Genomic DNA, 24,111 nt, shown 5'->3' on the forward strand with positions numbered 1-24,111 from the left:
TGATTGGTTGAAAGGGTTTCCTTGTAAGAAGAGAAAATGGATGCTTTGTTGATGTTTATTTACTCTAAACTGCACTCACATTGAACATTTCTGAATGGCGGCTGCCTTGGTGATACTGTATGCTTTCGCTGACTGTTATGCATGAATCTTTTCTTACATGCTTTTTTACTTTGTCGGCTGACATTATTGTGTTGTGCTTTTTCTTTGACCTGTGAAAGTTGATCAGGCCACTTCTTATGGTAAGTTTGTGCATGGTGCATCACTTTTTTACACTTATTTACTATTTCTAAAATATTCACAAGTTATAGTATGTTATACACTATACATGACATTGATATTTCATTATTGTTTAACTAACACGTATCTTAATTTTTTGTGATTTTTAAAAACTGAAAAATCACTGTATATTTGTATATTTATATCATGTATTTGATATACATGATATATGTATTGTGCATATATCATACATCATATTACAAACTGCTAATATGATGTAAGTTAGTATCATATTTATTGACAATGTCAATACTGTTTGCATGACATTTGCTGGAGTAGCTGGAGAGTACAATTCTGTGATTCAGAAAGCAATACATTTTCTCCTCAAAGTCAAACAGCTGAGCTCAATAAGGTGATAGGAATGTGGGTAGCTAAGATGCTGAGCAAGCTAAACATGGACTATATTATATGCAATATGAAAAAGCATTTTCCAGCACAAGAATGTTGTCTGAGATAACACAATCATGAGTTCATTGTGGCATTTATGTACAAACATTCACTAAAAGTGCTGCACATGCTTTTTCTATATAGCCTTATAGTTTAATTCTCAGTGGTATAGATACAATAACGTTATAATAATGTTATTTTCAGGCACTGTAGCCATAGATCTCCAGAACCCTGATCCCCCAGAAGAAAGCGGCAAACTGACCTTGCCGACGGAGAACGGAGCGGGAAGCCGCAGACCAAGCATCGCACCTGTTTTAGAGATCGCCGACTCCTCCGCCATTCTTCCCTGTGACCTCCTCAGCGACCAATCAGAGGATGAGACCAACCAATCAGATGAGGAGGGCTCTGTAGGGTCAGAGTAAGTGAATTGGCTGTGGTTGAAATGTAAGACAGAGGGGCCTAGTTGTTATTGACCCAAAGAGATTTGGTGGCGTTGTAGTGTACAGTATGTCTTGCTCATGCAGCAGTAAAAAAAGTGAAATGTCCTTATAGTGCAAACGTCCTGTGCTCTATACTTGATGGATGTCACCTGCCCTCCAGTTAATGCCTCAGTGGTTGTAGGAGGAGAGATGGATGGGTCTGGAATAAGCGTGTAATGTGTGTGTCATGATGCTTTCACAGGTGACGATGTGGCAGTGATTAATGTGTATGTCATGACAGGAAGGTCAGTGCATGTTGTGTGTCCTCACATAAATCCTCACCCCTCAAATCTCATCAATCAGTTGACCAGACAGATAGTCACCACGATAGTTCAGAGGAATCCATTTATCTTCTCTTTTCTTTCTCTTTATGTGGTTTCATTAGGCTGAGATAAGTTCAGGATAGACTGGGGGTCTGTATCCCAGCCCATTCAAGTCCATCTGAGCAGCAACTGCTGGGCCCAGACTTCAGTGGGTCTCATAAGGTTGGACACAACAGGATCCTCCTAACATCTGAGCCTCTTATTACTGCAACCCCATGGCGCCTGAGTAGTTTTTCTTCTTTAAGAGTTTTCAGGGGCAGTGATTGGAAAGGAACTAAAACTCAAGGACCCACAGTGCCATCTTGTGGTGATCAGGTTGCAGATGCTTCTCTAAACAAAGTCAGAATGTTTTATTGGGAAACTAGAGGGCACCGTGAACCTGATTAGGGTAATTGCAGCTGACACGTTACAAATCAGCGGACACACGAGCATATTGACACACAAAATGAGACATGATTAAAACTAAACAGACTACAGAAACATTGTAATTGTTGATGTAGTCGGTACTGAACAGGAACGAGTCCCTTCAGGATTTTAAACATTAGCAGTTTGAACAAAACAGCTGCAGAATCTAACAAACTGAGGAGGCATTCAGGGATGCTTTGTGAGGTTGAAATATTTATATCATAAAGTACAGTCCAGTACATTTTTCATTTGAAGTAACAGTGGAGAGGATGGAAACCCTCAGCTCAGCATTACTGGTAGACATCTGATATAAATAAAAAGGTGTTGTCTGTGCAATATGTAAGTGAAGGTTTTTACTCCAGTTCTTTGACACTGCAGTGTTGTTAAAGTATGTAGGACTTTATTCTCAGAGACATTTCTTGTTTCTTTTCCATCAGTTTTGTGAAGGGCTACCCTCCCAACTCGCCCTACATCGGCAGCTCTCCAACTCTGTGCCACCTCCTGCCACAGAAAGCTCCATTCTGCTGCCTTCGCCTCGACAAGGTGAATTCATCCTGTGGGAAAAGACAGAAACAGCACAAACCTAAGCCACAAAAAATCTGGGCCGTGCTTTATTTTATGGGTGCCATTTTTAACAGCTTATTTCATAGAAACTTTCCTCATAATTTCTTAAGCATCAGTTGGTACTGAACTCTGAATTACACAGATATTTCCTAGCATATTTTGGTACTAATCATAAGGGAAATAGAGAAAGTGTTATTTGCTTCGGTTATTAAGTAAGTAAGTACCCATTCAGAGTTTTTATGTAGTAGGTAAGAGAAAAACAGACATCGATCCATCTGAGTTTCCTGAAAGACTAACAAATACATTGAGTCACTTTATTTTACTATGAGGATGGTTTCCAGGAAAGTGATGTAAAATACACAACCCCTAAAATAAAGTCTTACCAGAATTTGAACTTACCTTACCTTTTTCTCAAACCCTTTTTTATTAAGATGAAAAAAGAACTGTTATGTAATGTGTGTCCGCTGAGAATTCAGCACAACTAAAACCTGGCGGACTTCTGGTTGAATTGTCTGTCTCCATCCAGGGCTGCACACATAACAGCTTTGAGGATGCCAAGGCGTACGGTTTCAAGAATAAGCTGATTATAGTGTCTGCAGAGACAGCAGGAAACTGGTCTCTACAACTTCATCGTACCTCTGCGCGCTTACTATCGGCCCAGGAAGGAGCTCAACCCCATAGTGCTGCTGCTGGACTACCCGTAAGACTCTTCAGCCTCCTGTCTAACCTAGTGTCTCTGTTTTTACTACTACAGTGATGAATCATAAAAGCACTGAAGTTGTAATAATCACATCAAAAACTCAAATGTATTGTCTTTATGTTACATTTCTAACACGCGTGTTACCTCCATACATAATTATGTGCATACAACACAGTTAAGATGAGACATTACTCTAATTTGCCACATGGTTACCATATGGGTCAGTTTAGCAACTTATAAAGCAAGCTTTTCCTTTGCTATATGGATGTCACCTCCACTGTACATTAATGTTGATATAGGTTTAGTAGTGGCAGATGGTCACAGAACCCGATTCTACAATTGTGTCATGTATTATTTCATTATTTCAATCACTGCAGAGTCATAGATAAAAAGTAATCCAGTACTTTAATATGAGAACATTTTCTGTGACAGAATTGCCTGCAGTAGAGTCAGTAATTAGATGTTGTGCTTGAAGAACATATGGGTTAACCTTGCCCCGAGATACACTGTTAATAAAAAGCGGTTTTCTACACAGAAAGCTGAATTGAAGTTCAAAAGATGAAAACAGATTTAAGCTTGTTTGCTTGTGTGCTGGTGCACAATTTGCATTTGTTTCTTGACACGTGTGGACTTGAAATGGATGCACCACTGTTTTATATGTTTGCAACTACCAAATTGCTTTCAGCAGAAAATTAGAACTATAGCGTAGCTTTGCTTTAAGATAAAGGAAAAATCACTTTTGCATTATTCATAAACAAAAGTCCTCTCTGCATATGAAAGCCTATTTGTGTGTTAGGACATGTATACATTTCTGCTGCTCTAACTCACTGTGGGTTTCATTAACTTCAGCCAAATCTCTGCGGTTGCTGAAACAGATCAACTACACAGACAGAGAGCCAAGAAAGCTTTGGCTAAGTGATACCCTCAGGAGTTTCCATAGCAACCAGTTAAATCCTCCCATTGCATTGGAGAACTGAGCATACACTTACTTCTTGTTGCCTAATAAGCCATCAGCTGATACAGTTCAAACAAATCCCTCAGTGAGCAAATGTCAGGAAATTGCAGCAGCGATGTCATAATGTTTCACTGGGGTTTTACAAAGATAATTAATGTTGGATGCTCATTCGTGACATTTCCTGTTTCCTGTAGGCCAGACAACCACTTCTTAGAGGCCATTTGCTGCTTTCCAATGGTTTACTTCATGGCTGGTACTATCGATAAGTATGTGTCTGAATTTTTAAAATCTGCTCATTTGATCAACTAATTTAATGATCATCTTCATCTCAGTGTTTTGTTTTGCTTTTTTAATACAACTACCCGCAAAACCAATTGTCTATAACTAAACAGCTATGTTAAAATAAAAAAAATAATTTCAGAAGATTTTAAATTTCTCTTAAACAATAAATGATGTATTTGGTGTTAGAGGATAAAAAAAAGGGATGCTCTTTAGTCTCAAGCTGTGCAATGATGTTCAGGGGATTAAAAAAAGATATAGACAACCATTTTAACAGAATGTTAAAAGCATTTTTGTGACATCTGGAAGTTAGTAGATAGATTTAGTAAGAGCTAATCTCAACATAAGAACTAGTTTTTGCAAAGATAAAGATTCATCAGCTTGCTCAGAGTGATTCTAGGAAGTGTAGGAAATTGCAAACTAAAGTAGAAGTAGATGGTGCAGGTTTGAATGTGTTGAAAATTACAGATTGTTGTTATGCTATTGTTATCAAGAGCACATATTTCCTGATAAATTAATAAACACTGTTTTCTGAATGCACCAGCCTGGACAACCTGCTGCAATGTGGCATAATCTACGCCGACAACTTGGTGGTTGTGGACAAAGAGAGCACCATGAGCGCAGAGGAGGACTACATGGCAGATGCCAAGACCATTGTCAATGTCCAGACTATGTTCAGGTAACAGAGAACAACTAATACTGTCAGTGGATGTTTATTTACGAGCTGGACCTTCAGGTTTTGGATGAAATGTGCACCAGATTCTGTTTAATTAACTTTATCTGTTTTCAGTGAGATGCCAGAGAGTAAATACTTGTTCGTCAGACTTTGCCAGAATGGAGAATGAGTTCATTTCACATATAAACTACAGTTGCCAAAGCACTGAAACTCCTCTTTTATTTAACAGCTAAAATTAAAAGCATTTATCACTGCCACACCAGCTCTTCCCCTCAGCACAGAGCCTTTCATCTCTCCAGTGACATCCCTCTCTCTTTCTCTCCACCGCTCTCAGGTTGTTCCCCAGCCTCAGCATCATCACTGAGCTCACACACCCATCCAACATGAGGTTCATGCAGTTCCGAGCAAAGGACTGCTACTCACTCGCTCTCTCCAAACTGGAGAAGGTCAGTGGTTCATATAGGAGGATCCCATTATAAGCTTCTCTGATTTTGACTCATTATTCTTTCTTAAATTGAAAAGAAAAAACCTCTGGGATCTATCTATCTATCTTTTTCATCCAATGTGTTCAAAAGACAGTGGGGCTGGATAATGGAGGGATATCTGTAGCAGTGTAATGTTTAAAATCAGGTTAGCCTTTGTACTGTAAGCACCTTGGGTTGTTCAGAAGGGCTCCCCTTCTGCAAATATTCAAATGCTTTTGATTTGTCTTTGCCAGGTGCTCCTGTGTAGTATGAGTGGGGATTAAGGGAATAATGGTTTATTTTTCCTCTTAACTCTTATTGCTCGCTAAAAATGTCTCAAAATCACACTTGAACAGATACATGGACTGAGGCAAAGTCTTGTTAAATGTTGATCATTATGTTTGGCATATTTAGTGGTAAACACCATTTTTCTCTTTCCTTATGCATACTGAATCTGTTCCAGCTACAGCAGATGGGGAGTGAAATGGATCTGAAAAAAGTCAGTTTACAGGACTTTATGTGTCTATATGTTATTTTAAGGTTTGTAAATTGAGACACAGAGACACAGGAGGAACTGATAAAGATGTGGTCAGGAACTTACAGTATATAAACAAACCTTCTACTAATGTTTGTGAATTTTAGTAGGATCCTGATTCTTGATCAAAGCTGATTTCTCCTTTCTGTATTTTTTCTCTAACTTACAATATTAGCTTTTACCTTTATAATCCTTTAAAATGTGTCTGTCAATCAACCCAAGTCAGTAAGTTTTCATAGGTGAAAACCAACAGGCCTTCTCATTTCCACATAAGTCCTCCTTGAAGATGGAGCTATAGCTCACTAAATACACAGAAAAAAGTGAAAGTGAAGTGTCTCTCTGTTTCTCAAATCTTTTTTTGTTACTCTTTTGTGTTTTTCCCTCCAGATAGAGCGTGATAAGGGCTCCAACCTGGCCTTCATGTTCCGGCTGCCGTTCGCTGCAGGCAGGGTGTTCAGTATCAGCATGTTGGATACGCTGCTTTACCAGGTGGGATGACAGACTTCTGGGGTTGAACTTTGGTTCATTATGGAAGAAGTCAAGATAAATACAGACCTAAGACATGCACACGTCAGTCAGGACACCAGCTAAAGCTAGTTAAGGAAAGAGCTGGAAGGTTGGAGTGAATGGAATGAAGTCTCTTTTTTTTTTTTCTAGAAACAGATACACATAATGGGGAAAATTATTGTCACTACATGATTCCAGGCAATGAATGAACAACACAGGTTTATGTCAGATGAAGATAGATGTCTGAAACTAATTGTTGTTCAAGTTGTTTGCAGCTTAGCTTAAGACTTCTTGATCTCCCTCTGTTTTGACAGTCATTTGTTAAGGACTACATGATTGCCATTGCGAGGCTTCTTCTTGGCCTGGACACCACGCCTGGTTCTGGGTACCTGTGTGTTGTAAGTGGGAATGCTCCTTTGTCTAATAGCAATTGATATATAAGTTTGAGTAAATGAGTGTGTGGTGTGCATCGACTGGATCATTATTCTCTCTCAGATGAAGATCACCGAGGAGGATCTGTGGATCAGGACTTACGGCAGACTCTTTCAGAAACTTTGTTCCTCCAGCGCTGAGATCCCCATAGGGATCTACCGCACCGAGTCGCACATGTTCTCAACTTCAGAGGCAAGTTCAGTTTGATCAGATATTTAATATCAGATTCCTGCCTTTGGGTTTGGCCTCAGCTTTGGCTTCCGGTTTGGCCTTGGCCGTGCTGCATCTCTGGCTTCTTCTTTAAGGGTTTTTTGCTCCTTTTCCACCTACAGCTTTTAGTTCCTTTTTTAATTTTCCCTCCCTCTATTCTTTCTTCTTCTCCTATAATGTCTTTCTTTTGTTCTATTCTCTAATTCTCCATTTTTCTGTCCTCATTTTTTTTTCCAATTTTTCCCTCATATATTCCTTCTAATTGGCAATCTTGCCTCCTCCTCCTGTCTACCTACCTTTTATTAACCATTCTTTATGCATCTCTTTCCTCTGTTTGCTTCTGTTAAGAATTTTTTTCTTTGTGCTTTCCTTTTATTTACACTTACATGACAGCAGGGAAGGGAGTTAACATGTTTCCTTAGATACCACAGTTTTTTTGTGTTTACTAGCCAGCATGATTATTCACATAAAAATCAGGTCATATAAGTGGCTGGTATAAGAAACAAACTCACTACACATCAACCAAAAATGTACCTGTGCTGGCTAGTGTAGTGTTTCTCACCGGTAATTAGTAATAAAACAGGAAATCCACCATATTTACTGTCATGTGCTGACCTTTGAGGCTTTTAATAATTTTGTTTGCTTTGGATGCCCCCATCTTTCATTGCATCTCTTTTTGTTTGGATGTCTGTTTGTCCTTCTCTTGTTTCAGTGCAAGGACAGTTATGCACAGGTAAGATCAAAACATGCTTGTTTTTAATTTGGATATTTCACCACCTTTTTTGCTTAAAGCAAGCAGAGATGAAAAATTCCTTTCTGGCATTTTTCTGGCATTCATCAATATCCAAAGTTCATGACTGTTATTTTCTGGTAATGAAGGCTTCTGAAAATAGGGCTTAGAAGTTTGTTTTTAATGTCACACATGCAAGTATCTCTTTAAAAACACACACAGTATCCATATTAACAGTGCCCACCCTTTCTCCCAGTCTCAGGTGTCCATCAACGTGGAGCAGGGTGAGGAGCATCGGGAGCGTGGAGAGTCCTGGAAGGAGAAGACGGCCCACAGGAACTCTACCACAAGCGACCAATCGGAACACCCGCTGCTGAGGAAGAAGAGCATGCAGTGGGCACGGCGACTCAGCAGGAAGAACGTCAAACCGTCAAGTCGAGCAGAGCGCATCTCGCAGCAGAGACTCAACCTGTACCGACGCTCCGAGCGTCAGGAGCTGTCCGAGCTGGTCAAGAATCGCATGAAGCACCTGGGCCTGCCCACCGTGGGATACGGTGAGTAGAACAGCTGATGGCATGATACTTAGAGACGTGATAGGTGGTCAGTGTGTTGGCTTTGTTATGAAAGTTAACATGTAATCAAAAGTAATTTTGAAACAAGACTAAATACAGTATAGGTGATCATTAACAACTATTTAATTTTGATTTTTATGTATTTTCATTTAATTTATAATTACTTAATCATACTTAGTCATACTATATCTGAAAATTAATAATAATGAAAATGATAATGTTTATTTATTGCAGATTGGAGTCTCTGTTCTCTAAACATTATGTTAAGGTCACAGCAGCTCTGGTGGCAGAAATACTGACTTTGGTTGAATTAAACCTCAGTGGGTGAAGCCAACAAGCTCAGTTATGGTGGTTGCTCTTTTTATATTCATGGTCATAGCTAGGAAAGGTCAGCAGACTAGCTACTAACATTACCTGTAGCTGTGAGCTTGTGTGGTTAGGTTGAACTTCAGTTTAGGTCGATTAGCCAGTCGACTTTACCGTTAGACAGCAATACTTTGACTAATCAATGAGTTGATAGATGGAAAATGAACTGCCAAAACCGGGTTCCAGATTGTGAATGCCTGCTGGTTTCTACAGTGTTTAGTCATTGTAAATTGAGTCTATTTGAGTTTTAGATGCATATTTAAATATGTGAACGTAGGAAAATGTGAGTGCCAATTTTCCTAGCAATTTTCTGGAATTTTTCTGGCTAAACAATGAAATTACGGAAATAATTTTCAGATGGCTAATGACTCATGATTGAATAATTGTTAGTTGCAGCCCTAATGACATGATCTCACAGTGGTTTTGCAACTATAAACCTGACTAATAGAACAAATTTAAATGAGTCACCATTCCCAGAATCATGTACAGTATCATATGATTGACTTCAGTCCACAGGGCTTAACTCATTTAGCATCTTTTAGAGCACCTCTGTTTTTACTACTTACATCAGGAGTGTGTGTCATGCCAAAAACTCTATGATCTTGCATAGAAATCAGTAATACCCAGAGTTGCAGTAAGTATACTCCATGAAATTTTGAGTATAACAAGTGCCTCAATTAGCTGTTCTGTTACTGGCCGTCCTTCTCCCAGGGCTTCAGTCTAAAGCACACTTGGAAAATGGGTCAGTCTGTGCTTCCATTCATCTGTGAGTGGTGCAGGAGGTTTCATTCGCATACAGACTTTTAGAAACTCTTTGATCACATTGTATTGTTTAGATAAATGTCTAATTAGGTTGCATTCATCAACACAAAAAAGGCCAAAACTTATGGTTAAGGCGTTTCTTTTGCTCCGTCCACTGAGGCTTCTCTCAGCCAATTAGATTTTTTCTGCCATAAGAGCTGCCCTGTATTCAAGAAACTTATTCAAAACTCCAATCTGTGTTCCAGTCATTTTATCTCATCTTACATCTTACATCTTTACTATTAAAATGTGGTGCTGTGGGATCATTAACATGACACTTATCATCATCATCATCATTATTAACCTTCATAAAATCTCATTTTCTCACATCAGTTTCACGCTCATCAAACTCTTGTTGCCGTGTGCCATAAATCATTCATACCACTACGTAGTCATGATCATACCAACACATCCACATGCATGAAGATGCAGGAGCACTAAACCTTTTTCTCAATTGCATTTTATCAGATGGCAATTGCCTGCATTCTTTATCTGCTCAGTTCTTTTTTCTTAAGTTCTTCTTTCCTCCCAGCTTCACGCTTAGGAAAAAAAAAAAAAGGCAGAATCATGGTCCAGATGTGTTGCACTTGCTAAATATTATGTAACATGTCAATTAAATACGTTTCAGGAAGAACCCCAAAAGCTCAAGATCTTCTTAACAACCATGAATGTCAGTGAGGATTATTGCAGCGTGTGACAGATGAATAATTTGGATGTGATTCTGTGCATACACACTAACGCATGGCTTCTTTGCATTGCTCTCACCTTTTTCAAGAATTCTTTTTGAAACTGCAAATGCATTCGCTGCCTGCCTGATCTTTCTTTCCCCCCTTTTTTTCTTGTCCCCCCCCCCCTTTTTCCTCTGTTCCTCCTCCCTTCTCTCTCTCTCTCGCTGACTCTTCTGTCTTCCCTCCCTTTGGCTTGTAGAGGATGTTTCTAATCTCACTGCGAGCGATGTCATGAATCGAGTAAATCTAGGATATTTGCAAGGTAATCTGTGTGCCGTTTTATAACTCATCTCCAACATGTGAGTGGTTTACGTCCATCTTGTGGAGAGACATTTTGTCCTTTCACCAGCATCCATTGAAGAATAGTGCACTGAATTTATTCACAGAACTAGAAATGCTCATTTGTAGAAGATATTTGTGTTCTTCACACTTTGCCTCATCTGTTGTGGAAACTATACATTTTCTAGTTAATTATAAATGAGCAAATTAGGACATTGAAGTTAACAGTGAATGCCATTGCTTAGAGTTGCAGGACATTTCAGAGCACCCGTATACAGAGGGGACCAGGCTGTCAGGTTAGCTGGTTGATCACAGTACTGCAACTTTCCTGCATGAGTGTGTGTGTGCGTGTATGTAGTGTGTATGTATGTGTGCGTGTATGTGTGTGTCCTGCCAGAACGAGTGGTAGATCAGCAGCCAATCTATCTCGCTCTACTATTTCTCTCTCTCTCTCTACTGTTTCTCTCTCTCTCTCTCTTTATCTGGTCTTTTCTGCATTGTGTTTCCTGTGAGGTGACGTCCCAAATGGCTAGAGTACTGCAGGGCGTTACGAGTATGGCTTAAAGAGTGGAGCGGAACGCGTTATGTCTGTGGATGGAAGGTTAGCAGTAGAATACAAATATAGACAGAGGAAATATAAAGAATAATGTGTATCAGAGGTGTCCTGATGTAGAAAATGAAGAAGAGGAGAGGAGGAAACGCCTCGTGGTTGTACATCAAGACACCTCAGAACGTAGTGTCACTTTATACAATGGCCACTCAGCCACAGGCAGTGTTTACATTGTTATTCATTTCTTAAAGTTTGTAGTTTGGTCTGTTTTGCTAGTTAGACATAACACTTGTGTTGTTGCTGTGGTTGCCTGCAGTCTATGGTTTGCAGACTGATTAAAGTGGCAAGAGAAAGTATGTGAACCCTCTGAAATTGGTCATAAAATGTGTGTAGACAAACACAGTGTGCTTAAGCTAATAACCCATAATTAAAATCTTCCAAATCTCGACTGAACACACATTAAAAATTCATAGTACTGGTGGAAAAAGTAAGTGAAGGCAAAGATTTAATAACTGGTCGAACCTCCTCTGGCAGCAATAACGTGCTGAAAAACAGACCTGCACAGTGTTAAGGAGGAATCACAGAACTCAGCTCAGCCTTATTCCTAGGATGTCTGGTATGAGCATCCCAGTCCTGTAAGAAAACTTGTAAACTAGCAAACTCTAAATATTTTTGAGTTTTGTGTGTGTGTTTGTTTGTTTGTTTTTTGGTAGTAAAAAACACACACCTCCAATCTTATTTTATTTATCAAACTCCAGCTTTGCTAATTCTTGACTCAAATTGGCTTTTGTTGATGTTAACGAGGGATTCACATACTTTTTCCAACCTGCTCTGTGAATGTTTGAGTGATGTATTTGATATAGTTGATATAGTTAAAGTAGATTGTGTTTGTTTTAACTTCGATAAAGATCTGGTCATATTTTAGGACAAATATATACATAACTACATAATTCCTAAGGGTTCAGTTACTGTTTCTTGCTACTGTAAAGAGATGGTTTCCTATCAACAATTTAGTGAGACAGGAAAACATTTTTGTTGCAATGGCTCTGTACTCCAGCTCATTAGATTTCTAATGAAACATCACCATGATTTTAAACTTTCACACTTAATTTAAAAAAATCCAAAATCAGCTGAAGATCTTGTTTTGCTGACCTCCAGTGGTTTAACCTCTCACCTTGCAGCAGTGATGTAAAAGTGTACACTAGGATAATAATTTCCCACCAGGAGGTGCAGAGGAGACATGGAAAGATTATATGGATTACCTCAGCTAATCTGAAAAAAAAAGGCATTTATGATTTGGCAAAAATGTATCTCTCTATCTCTATATTTTTGTGTTTGTGACAGTATAAACATGCAAAAAGGATTACAAATTGAAGTATGCTTATTTTTTAGTACATTTATTGTCACAATAACATAAAATGCTACCAGCTACAATAGTCTGACTGTACAGGACACTCTCAAGTCAGATGTTAATACCATCTGCTGTGATTGATAGTGAGCAGAGAGTCTAAATGGATAGCAAAAATATTTTATAAAATGCAAACCAAATCAAACTTACTCAAGAGAAACCAACCTTATCATTAACAATTCCTAAATCACTGTATCTAATATGAAAAAGGCAAAAACAAACCAAACATAACAATACTGTTTTATATCATTTTAGCGTTAAATACCAGCTGAATATAATATTTAACATTTGGAACATGACAAGGACAGACATAGGTGAAGAAGTACAAGGAATTACACTGTTTGCATCCACATCAGATACTTAGATACCTAATCTTGAAATGTCAGGGGACAGAAATAATTAGACAGGTTAATTACTTAAATATACCTCATTTGCCTGTATGTCCTTTGCAGTAAATGGCTGCCTGAGGGCTGGACTCAGGCGTGCTCTGCAGCCATCTTTAGTTATCTTTTATCTTGGTCTTCAGCAGGTGAAACTCATCAGATGGGTGAAGGTCTGGATCAGTAGCCTGCTGCAATGACCTAGAATATGGTATAAAAAAACACCATCAAAAATCAGCAAACTTAGTCATTGTTTAATGTTTATATCTAATGTCCTGGATTACAGAGCCACAATTAGAAATTAGTATTTTCTGTGGCCATGGTATAATCCATATTTAATACACAGGGTAGTCTACAGTACCAAAGTGTGGATTAGGGGGGATGTAACAGGTCACATGTAACAGCAGGTCGACCTCTTCCACTCTCACACTCCCGATGCGTTCTGCTTCACTCTGTTTGGTTTGAGTCGCTCTGCGTTTGGTACAGTCTGACGGATGCTGGAGCATGTCCTCTGTGTCTGTGGGGGTGTGTCACATGTCACTCGGGGTGGGGGGGTGGGGGTGGGTTGCGGGCTGAGTGTTGTCCGTTGGCATGGCAACCTGCCGCCTTACCAGCCTGTTGGTCCAGTGTGGAATGCGCAGGGCGATAAATGAATGCCGATGGAGATCAATATGTGGCGTAGCCGCGGACGCTGTCTGCATGTTGGCTCCGTTCTGAAGCTGCGCATGGGGTGCTGTTTGAGTCAGCAGGCAGCATGGGCCTCCCCTTGTTCCACAAAGTGCCCTGTCAGTAACGGTTAGCCCTTCTCTCTCTTCCACCCCGCCTGGCTTTATAAAGGGCCACAAGCAGGTGGGTTGTCACGGAGACACACGTGCCCTCCTTTCCCTTCCTCTGTCCATCACGCAACGCAAGTAGGAGCTGCTGCCAGAGGGCACTCAACACCCAAACATACAGACATACATAGCACACACTCACGTACACGCTCTCACACAGTAATATGACTCATCTGGGGGATGAATGTTAGTCATGTCAGTTTCTTTTTATTGATTAGGAATCAAAGAGAAATTGTGCAAATTAGTTTACAGGGTTTGCTCAGTCACGTTGTGGAAGCAATAAAAGATTGTTCCAACTGTTAATGTTTAATGTAGATATAATAAATGTTTAATGTGGAAACAATTTACAGCTATCTGGATATAAAAATTAAGCAATTATCAGTCTATTTCTGGTTAATCAAATCTAAAATCAGTTGATTTTTACTAAATATTTACACATTTAGAGTAATTTATTTCCAAATAAAACAATGGCTAATTATTTTAATTATACCAAAATATTTAATCAACTTGGTAGTATAATTGTATATATAATTATAATTATTAGAATAAAACAACTAATTCTAAGAGCTTTGAATTACAAATTTGTTTACTATAAGGGTTAGGGTTAGGGTTAGGGTTAAGTTTTTAGGTTTTTTTTTTTTTTTTTTTAACCAAACTGTGGACTGGATTTGTAGTAGCAGAATACTTTTAAGGTTGTGGGTGTGCAGCATATTCAGTTGGTGCTTATTATAAACCACAGGAAATTATTAAATACTAATAAATACTGGCTGATATTAGCTTCTTACAAAAATCAGTATTGGTGTAAATGAAGGCCGATGGGATAGGTTTGAAACAACTGTTTATTTTTCAAGTGTAAAATGTCCTCTTCAATTTTATCTTGGTAACAATTAGGAAGAAAAAAGTATGTCTGTCACTTTATTGTTATCAGGTTATTTAAACTCCCAAATATTGATATTGGTAATTAAAATGCTAATTGAAAGAAATGCAAAATTTGATTTGTAAATTCGGCTGTTTATTTCCCTTTCAAAGCTGTATTGTCAGCTTTATTTATAAATACATCTACTGACACAGGTTACTGCTATTTTTAAAATTGTTACAGTTAACAGTTGTAACAAGCATTTATAGGAAAAGAGCATTCCCAGAACTATTTGTCTCAGATTTTTGTACCACTTGGTCTTATACTGTACGTGGGTTACTTTGCCTTTGTCCCCACTGAAAGGTTGAAAGTGGTTAGAGGGGCTCATTTCCTGGCTGATGTACTGTATAATGGAGGAGGATGAGGGAAGGCTCCAGAGCAGCTCTGAAGGTCTTTTCTGTCTCTTCTTACAGATGAGATGAACGACCACCAAAACACGCTGTCCTACGTCCTCATCAATCCTCCCCCTGACACCATGTTGGAGCTCAACGACATTGTGTAAGAACCAGAGCATATTACACTCTCTCTTTTTTCATTTATCCAGTAGCTGCATTAGGTTGTTTTGGCATTTTAAATGTAATGTAGAATATCTGACACTGGGACTTTTAGTCTGCAGCCTGATAGCATCTTCAGTATTTTCACTTTTTCTAATGTGCTGTTGTGTTTGGTTGCATTTTCTGTTTTTGCAGCACATTTGAGCTTTGAGTTGCTTGTTTTAGTATTAGCAGTCCAGTTAAGAAAACACAACCAAATACTGAATATGCAACCATATACTGAAATGCTCTGCAAACACAGAAAACACAACCGCTTACTGAACCACACTGGAAATACTGAAAAAAAAGTATTATAACTTTCTGCAATACTGAGAACACAACCAAATTATGAACGGTGCTGCAAATTACTGAAAACACAACCGTTACAGTTCAGTATTTGGTGGCATTTTTGTGTTTGCAGCAGGTCTGTGTATGTGGTTGAATCTTCTGTATTTACAGCACAGATCAGCAGTGTTTCTGAACTGTGCTGCAAATACTGAAAATGCAACCAAATACTAAAAAACACAACCAAAAGAAGGGCTAGCACTGCTAACGTTGTAAACCAACATGACATTGTGTACCTGCAGATGCTGAGATCCTGCTTAATTCCCAGTTATGTTGTGCTCAGTTTTTACTATTTTCTTGCTTTTAGATTGGTCAGCTAATCTAAATTTAAATTAGCATTTAACCAACAGAAAAATTAGTCATCCCTAATTCAGAACTAACTAGAAACACTGTCCACTGTCAGACAGTTGGACCTTTAGGCTGCTACAACATGTAGTGTAATTTGTCGTTTAAGTTTGCTGCTCAATTTTTACCCAGATTTGTGGACTAATCCTTCAACCTTGTGCACAGTTATTGCTCCATATTACCACATAATGTTGATTTGATCTCTTCAGATACATTATTCGGTCTGACCCGCTGGCACACATGCCAGAGGACTCACAGGTGGGGCAGGCACGCAGCACCAGAAATCAGCAGGACTTTGGCACAGAAACAAGGGACGAGACTCACCTCTGAAACCTCCTCAGTCCTCGACACCCTGACCCTTAACCTGTAAGCCCTACCCGGGCCACCAGAGCTTGTTTGTCTCACACAGATGAAGGCTTGTCTCCGGCCAAGCACAGCTGTCCATAGTGAATGTGCATTATGTGTCTCAGCCTCAGACCAGGAACATGAAACAATCAACATTTTAAAAGATGGCCCTGAGAGACCTGCTGTTTCCCACTGAGCTGCTACAGGAGGATGCATGAAGAGTGCCTCATCATCGACCCCGACAACCCCCACACGCCTACTGTACTAACACACGCCGCCCTCGCTAAACAACCTGAAACTGAGAAGCAGCCACTGGAAAAGACTTCCTCCTCCCAACCAAAGGTTTGAGAGATTTGTTTGCTGTCATGAGACGTCTCTGGACAGTCAAAGGAATTTTTTCATGCACATACAGGATATCAACTCCTCATTTCACTCAACCACGTTCTGCTCAGGGGTGAAGTTGCCCTTGTGCCGACTTCCTCTACACCTGTTTCTACCTAAACTCACAAAAGAACCGAATCTCGGGGGCAACTACACCCTCCTCCTCCACACTCTCATGTTTTCTAAAGACAAGGGATAAATGCTTTGAAATTCTAGCTATTCAAGCATTTACCATGAAATTTCAGTACATGTGCACTTTCCTTAATTTATTACAAATGTTTTGTTTTTGTTTTTTTTTGACTGTTTGTATTCTCTTTATCAGACAGGATTTTTTTTCTTTATGAGCACAAACTTTTTTACAACTGTCATCTGTGAATATACACACTGTAGTGGCACTTTTTATCAGCCATATTAACATTTCTTTCTCTGTTCTTGTATTTTTGGAAACTAATTTTTGTTGTAGTTATTGTTGAAAAGTGAAAATTGTTTAATTTATTTCATTATTTTAAGAGTCCCAGATTATGTCTGCTCTACTGTATGTGCCATTTTGTTTATTCTATTTCTTTGTAAATATATTTAAATGAATTGTACATTATGTGCCCTTCTGCATCTATTTTGTGATGTCAGTGTTATTGTTTTTTTTTATTCTAGAGCCTGACCAATTCATAAAACAGCCATCTGCAGTGTAGAAATGCCAAAAATAGTACTGTTAAATGAGATAAATTCAATACAAATTTTGAATTAATCATTTGTATCAGCTTATTGAGAAAACAGAAATCAGAGATGAATTTAAGCTTATTCATAAAGTGCACACTACTTCATTTACTGAGTATCATAATTCAGTATAGTTTATTGTAGCTCTGATTTTCCAAGTGTTATAAGCTGCTTTTTTAAAACATACTTTAGTCTTCTTATTTAAACTTAAGAATATACTTGTTTACTTTCTCTGTTGTTTACAGTTATTTTTAGGTGTTAATTTTTGTCAATTTTTAACAGTAAAATGTTTCACTCAATACATAACATGGTTACAACTCTTAATAGCTTAATTTAAAGGAATAGTTTGACATTTTGTGAAACATGCTTATTTGCTTTCTTTGAGTAAGGCCCAGTCCACATGTACACAGGAATTTATCAGAACTCCTTCGTTATACAAAAAAAAATCTGTCAGGAGCATGCCAAACCAACAGGGGGCAACATAACCCTAACCATAAATGTATTCATGAGCTTAAGAGGTACTGGTAGAGGGATATTTCAGCAAGGTCAGGCTAGCTGTTTCCTTATGCTACTGGTGTTTATGCTAAGCTAAAAGTTTCCTGGCTGTAGGGTCTTATTATGTTTACAGACATGAGAGTGGTATCAATCTTCTCAGCTAACTCTCAACATGAAACACTGAAAACAAAACGACGAAAAAACGATTAACAGATACATCACTATCAGTATCTCCCTCAAAATCCAGTCAGGCTTTAGTGTTTTTTATTCTTTTGACTTGAATCCATTTGAAGTTGATAGTAAACATTCATTTTTTCTGATTCTCCAGTTTCATGACTCTTAAGGAGTTGCAGAAGGACTGGTAGCAGACAGTTTTGCACAGATACTGACAGGCACAGTTAAGTCTATTTCTATCTTGTAATCTATTTCCAAATGTATTGGAACATATTTGAGCTGAAAATGAAGTGCTCTCCTTTCCAAATTGTACAGGCCACACATTGTGTATAAGACTGCAGTATTTAATCTTTTCATTTTATCATTACTTGGCTGTGTGTTTCGTTCAATCACTGTAAATACTTTAACTTTATATATTCATTGTTTGTCATTGTTTGTTGTTTTGTTTCAGTCTCTTCTGTGTGATAAAAAGTGAAAGAGGACTTGAACTATTTTTGCACTAAGCTCTGCGGGGATGTCTAGAGCATAACAGCATGACCCTTTAATCTGAATCTGTATAACACGGCAGGCACTACTCAACCATTCTCGCGAAGCAAAGACAAATGCGCAGTAACATGTCATGCATTTTGCTGGTTTGATTTCCCTTACAGATGTTTGCAAAGCTTACTTTGTCATGTGCCATTTTTTTAATATGTCAAGGAAATATCGAGTGATAGTTAAGATGAAATAATCAAAGATGTATTGTTTTCTCTTTGAAATCTGCCAATTTTGTTTTTGTTTTTTGAAGGAATCAGCATAAGCTTCTTTTCATGTTTTACAATCTATGTATTTTGCAAAGAGTCCAACTGAAATGTGCTCAGTGTGCTCAGTGGCCCCTCAGAAGAGTCAGTTTACAGGGCAGGAGAGCTGAGGAGTGAAAAGCGTGAGCGACCGCGATGGAGGATACAATCTGTGCGCAGGCCCATTCATTTAACGTCTTCCTGGGTCGTCACCTCTGAAAAATCTCAACACTCCACAGAGAAATCACTACCTACAATACCACAAGGGGCATGTAAACACTAAAAAGCATGTTTTCATATACAAGCTTGCCAAGAATGATACATTTTGTACATTTAGCAGGACATCTAGCGTGATGTCCCTTTGCTAGAGAAACCCATAATCAAGTCAACTGCTTGCAAGTTGGAGCCATTATTTGATACTGTGTATTTATATGAATGGAACATGCATGTCGTCTTGGTGTTATCAGAAGCCTCCGTATCATGTTTACCTCCACTTTATGTTTTTAAAGTCATTGTCAAAAAGGGGTTGATCCATTTTGTACTATTTCTTATGAGAAGCGAGTGTACTTCTCCACATATGAAATATGAACAAATAAATGCTGCATGCAGCCAGATCTAATGAATGAAAACGTGTTTTTATTTTATCTTAGGTCTTCAGACGATGAAGTGTGGAATAATCACATGCACTTAATGTGAAATTTAGCTATTATATATATTATATATTATTATTTATTATTCATTTTATCTGTGTGCCAGTTTGTCAACTAAAGGAATAGTTTGACATTTCGGGAAATTCGCTTTCTCGCTGAGAGTTGCATGAGAGGATTGAGGCCACTTTATCACTATACATCCAGTTAGTTTAGCATAAAAATAGGAAACAGAGAGACAGTTACTAACACCTAAAACTCAGTAATTACCAAATGACATCTTGTTCAATCCATACACGAACCGAAGGTGCCAGTGTAACTCGATATAACAGTTAGAAAAAAACATTTACTAAACCTAAACAGTGCCTGAATAAAGCTACGAAACTGTATGTGAACAAAACTTTAAACTTTCAGTGAATAACTTTTCAAACTTGTTCCGTACCTCTCATTCCTAACGCCGCTGCTTGTTGACATGTGTCTGCTTCCACCTCTCTCTGGTCCAGCGGCCGTTGTTCTGCACGACCTCATGCAGCAGGTCCATGAAGGCGTACCTGTTACCCTGCAGCAGCGTCTCGTCGTCCGGCGAGGCACCACCGGAGGGAGCCTTCGAGCCGGTGCTTCTGTTGTCCGCCCTCTGTCTGCTCGACTCAGTTCTCTTCGGTTCGTGTCTCGTCTCTGCCTTGCTGCTGCTGCTCTCGTGTGCAGGATTTTCTGCAGGTCTGAGGTCTTGATTGAGTTTTCCCTGATTCAGACTCTGGGTTGTTGTAATTGTCTGTCTCCGGGCTGTGGCTGGGTCCTCTTGCTTTATGTCAGCGACGCCATGAGCCTCACTCAAAGATGTGGTCTTGCCATTAAGGTTTGAGGACTGAGCGGGTCTCATGTTTAGGAGATCTTGGATCGGAGCGGTGGGCAAATCTTCCATTTGATTTTTCTCTATTTCACCTTCCTTTCTGTCCTGGTCAGAAACAGAAGGATGCTCCACTTTCTTTGGAGTCTTCTTCACTTCAGCTGGGGACTTCTCAGCTTCATTTCCCTCCTCCTCCTCCTTCATTCTACATCTCGCCTGCCACTGGATTGCAGTCGGAGGCCAGGTGGAGATCCTCCCCATGACTCTTCCCATCTGTGATCTTTGACCCAAACTGTCAGTGGGCTGTTCGTTGAGATCACCAGGGGTCGTTTTACTCTGGCTGGTGCCGATGCTCAGATAAGGCACGGTGTCAGTGCTGACAGAAACACAGTGAGGGTTTTCACCAGCTCCTTTCTCATCTCTCTCAGTTACACCTGTAATGTTTGTGATATTTTCTCTCTGAATTCCTCCTGTTGCTTCCGTTTCATTTTCCACTTTCTGCTTCTCATCTGCTTGGTTTTCTGTGTCTTTTGATTGAGCACGTGTCTTGTTGGATACAGTCACTTGATCTTTCTCAGTCACACAAAAAGGAGACATGAAGAGAATAGCATTAGCCGACTTAGCTCTGACTCCAGTAAGAGGCCTCCTCGTGCCAGCCAGCTCTGGGTCTCTGTTCTCAGAATTCCCTGCAGACTCATTGCGATTCGATCTGCCGTCTTCCTCCCCCTTGTTTTTCTCTTCTTTCGGACGTCCAGGCATCACAATTTTGTTGTTGCGTTTCCTCCTGTGCCGCACCGCCAGGAAACACACCACAAACAGCAGCGCACAGAGGACCACTGCAGAGGAGCAAGTGGTCAGAAGGTTATTTTTAATCATTTGCTAATATTCTAACTACAGTCAAACAGAAATGTGACAATAAAACAAAACTTACCTATCACAGTGATGAGTATGCAGACTGTGTTTGTAACTGATGGTGGCTCTGAGGTCACACACGTTTCTAGAAGGAACAGCAAAAATATGAAGCACAAATTATTTATGCAAGAGGTGGTTCATTTCAGAATTTTAAATGTCAAACCAAAGAAGAACCAGACGCACCGGTCACCCCAGTATGAGGAGGGACGAAGGTTTCTGTCTCTGATGATGGTGAAGTCACGTAAGCTGCTGTAAGGAACAATAGAAACGCTGAACAATGAGAGACACACGTCCAATCTGAATTTAGGATATAGCATCTTAATTTAGGAATCAGAGAAAATCATACAGGTGGTTGCCTAAAATCTGAAAATGAATTGTGTAAAATTTCAGAGGAGTCAGACTCATAACCACTGAGTTATGGTTGATTTACCATGTTGCTGTGGCGCCATCTGCAGATGAAACACCATCAAAACTTGAGGATGACTCAGAGTAGGTGTGAGCACCAGTCCTCTAAATTAAGTTGTAATTTTGCAATGCATTTAGAAGTTATGGTAATGGCTTATGTCAGATATGTCAGGTCTACAAGAATATGGAAACTAATTAAAGGAAAACAGTAAAACACATCAGAAACTCTCAGTCACAAGCTTGGAGCAAACTGTCTGCTAATTAAGGCCAGAAAGCTGCAGTACTCCAGATTTTGAGTTACATATTTTTCAAACTACAATTCAAGGCTAAGATTTATAAATAAAATGTACTCCTTTTATGAGAAAAAAATATTCATAATCATGATTTTAAGAGAAGACAGACATAATTTCAAGGGGAAAGTCATATTATGAGAAAAACTATCAGATATTATTTCTGAAATAAGACAGAGATGGGCAGGGCTACATACTGCAAATACAAAATAAAAACAAAATTTGTCTCCAGGACCTCACAGATCTGAAATGATGCATGAGAACATAGATTGTACACTAAGTTACCACAAGGTGGTGCTATCGACAAAAAAAAACTCTTGATATGTTTTGTTATGACCTAACTTTCCAATGTATTTAACTGATCTAATCTGTTTTTGAAACAGACAAGCAACAAAAAAACATTTGTGTCATGACTTGTCATTTTATGTTATTATTAAATTATATACTTTTTTTTTAAGGAAATTATGAGGAAAGTTTCCAGAAAGTTAGCTGAACCAGATGTACCAGATGATGCAGGGACCGTTACGAGTGCGTCAGTGGGTTTGGGCTGGTCAGATTGCGATACCGACGGTGGTCCTGGTGTAGGCAATGTTGTGCACACTGACACGTTCCACACGGGTCGACCCCTCAGAAATGGAGGACTCTCACAGGTCACCTCCATCTGTCTGTCCAGCAGAGATCTGCTCTGTAGCTCTGAGAAGTAGTTTTAGGTCAAAGCTACAACAACATTTCAGATTATTTCTTGTTTGTAATTGGACAGTTCCCGAGGATATTCGCTCCAGTTCCCGTCTCATCCAGTGTTGGCTCTTTAGCCTAATTTAAAATCTATATTTCAGTAAAGATCATTACAGGATTTTTTTAAAGGCTTTGAAAACACACTGTCTTGTTGTTATTCATCTCATATTTCACAAACCTTTTAGGGCGGCGACAAAGTCTTCAGCTCCACAGGAACAGTCCCACGGGTTCCCATCCAGTCTGATCCTGGTGGACCTGAGGGATCTGAGGAACTGCGGCAAGACCCGAGTCATCCTGTTCTCAGACAAGTCCAACTCTGCCAAGTTTGTGTGTGAGCGAAAACTGTTTGGATCAATGGCTCTGATTCTGTTCTTGCTCAGTCTGAGCTTTGTGAGGTTAATAAGCCCATCAAGCGAGGACTCATTCACAACTTCAATCTGGTTCTCTGAGAGACTGAGCTCACGGAGGACAGCGGGCCGGCCGAACCAGTTCGACTTAATCTCCCTTATTGCATTCTTCTCTAAACTGGCACTTGTGAGGTTCTGGAAAGAACCAAAGGCCCCTTCAGCAATTCCTGTAACACCAGCACCGTCGATCCTGAGCCTGGTTACAGAGGCGAGGCTGCTGCTGCGAAACACAGTGGAGTTGATTTCCCCGACGTTGCTCACATACATCACCAGGGTCGAATAACCAGGGCTGAAATCTAAGAGAATCAGAATTACAGTTAAAGCTATTGCGTAGAAAACATGTCATCAAAGAAGGAAAACAAGGAAACACAGCTGAATTCACATTCAATGGGAGGTTAGGAGGACTGATCTGGTGATTGCACACTTTTTTTCTTTTATACTAAAACGTAATTGTTTTATACTGTATAACATTAAAGAAAACATGCACTCATTGAGTTAAAGGGAACCTCGGCAACTCACTGTAATTTGAAAGCCAGTGCCAGTGTACTCATGTTGAAGCTGATATATTTTGAGCAGATTATTTTTTTTTAAATTAAGTCATTTCAAAGTCGTGCCTTTGCTGCCATCTAGTGGTAATGATGTGTAGTGTACAATCAAAGAAAGTATGATTTTGAATGTGTAGCTTATTTGTCAATGTGACAGTGTGTCTGCCAATTTTTCTATTTCATTACCCAACTTTTATGACAGAATAAATTAAATTCTAGAATACATTAAGACATTTTTTTAATGAAAATATTTTATTTACATTTTTAGCCGAGCCAGAATCATGGTGGCTCTTGGAATGGTCTTTGTTCCAGACTGAAATGTCAACAATTACCTGACAGACAATTAGTAAAAATTTGGACACCCACGGTGCAAAGATCCTCATCTGTTGCCATAATCATCTCCAAATTAAATTGTACAGATATGACATATGACAGGACCATACATATCATGGTTTAT

The 24,111-nt window shown here is 39.2% G+C and overlaps 2 protein-coding genes across 2 annotated transcripts in view; one reads left to right on the forward strand and one right to left on the reverse strand.

The window, feature by feature from the left end:
• LOC108874602 (potassium channel subfamily T member 1-like) overlaps positions 1 to 19,480 on the forward strand; it is a 68,090-nt gene extending 48,610 nt beyond the window's left edge. The window contains 14 exon segments of the mRNA XM_051075065.1: positions 868 to 1,081; positions 2,308 to 2,413; positions 2,961 to 3,047; positions 3,049 to 3,134; positions 4,284 to 4,355; positions 4,913 to 5,047; positions 5,379 to 5,490; positions 6,431 to 6,532; positions 6,865 to 6,948; positions 7,046 to 7,174; positions 8,179 to 8,476; positions 10,589 to 10,651; positions 15,169 to 15,253; positions 16,188 to 19,480. Of these exon segments, the coding sequence (XP_050931022.1) occupies positions 868 to 1,081; positions 2,308 to 2,413; positions 2,961 to 3,047; positions 3,049 to 3,134; positions 4,284 to 4,355; positions 4,913 to 5,047; positions 5,379 to 5,490; positions 6,431 to 6,532; positions 6,865 to 6,948; positions 7,046 to 7,174; positions 8,179 to 8,476; positions 10,589 to 10,651; positions 15,169 to 15,253; positions 16,188 to 16,308 (1,694 nt within the window). The 3' untranslated portion in view covers positions 16,309 to 19,480.
• Positions 19,481 to 19,564: 84 nt separating this feature from the next.
• Positions 19,565 to 21,580, reverse strand: LOC108874693 (uncharacterized). Its single transcript, XM_018663233.2, has 3 exons — positions 21,456 to 21,580; positions 21,292 to 21,357; positions 19,565 to 21,196 (listed from the first exon to the last, which is right to left on the reverse strand). Exon 3 carries the CDS (start codon positions 21,117 to 21,119, stop codon positions 19,965 to 19,967), a length of 1,155 nt encoding a protein of 384 aa, XP_018518749.2. The 5' UTR covers positions 21,120 to 21,196; positions 21,292 to 21,357; positions 21,456 to 21,580; the 3' UTR covers positions 19,565 to 19,964.
• Between the last annotated feature and the right edge of the window lie 2,531 nt (positions 21,581 to 24,111).

This window comes from Lates calcarifer, linkage group LG13 (assembly GCF_001640805.2).
Source record: "Lates calcarifer isolate ASB-BC8 linkage group LG13, TLL_Latcal_v3, whole genome shotgun sequence".
Taxonomy (NCBI): domain Eukaryota; kingdom Metazoa; phylum Chordata; class Actinopteri; family Centropomidae; genus Lates; species Lates calcarifer.

Bases quoted from the DNA above. Each gene is read 5' to 3' on its own strand.
- LOC108874693 (XM_018663233.2), bottom strand. From the start codon at position 21,119: ATGCCTGGACGTCCGAAAGAAGAGAAAAACAAGGGGGAGGAAGACGGC.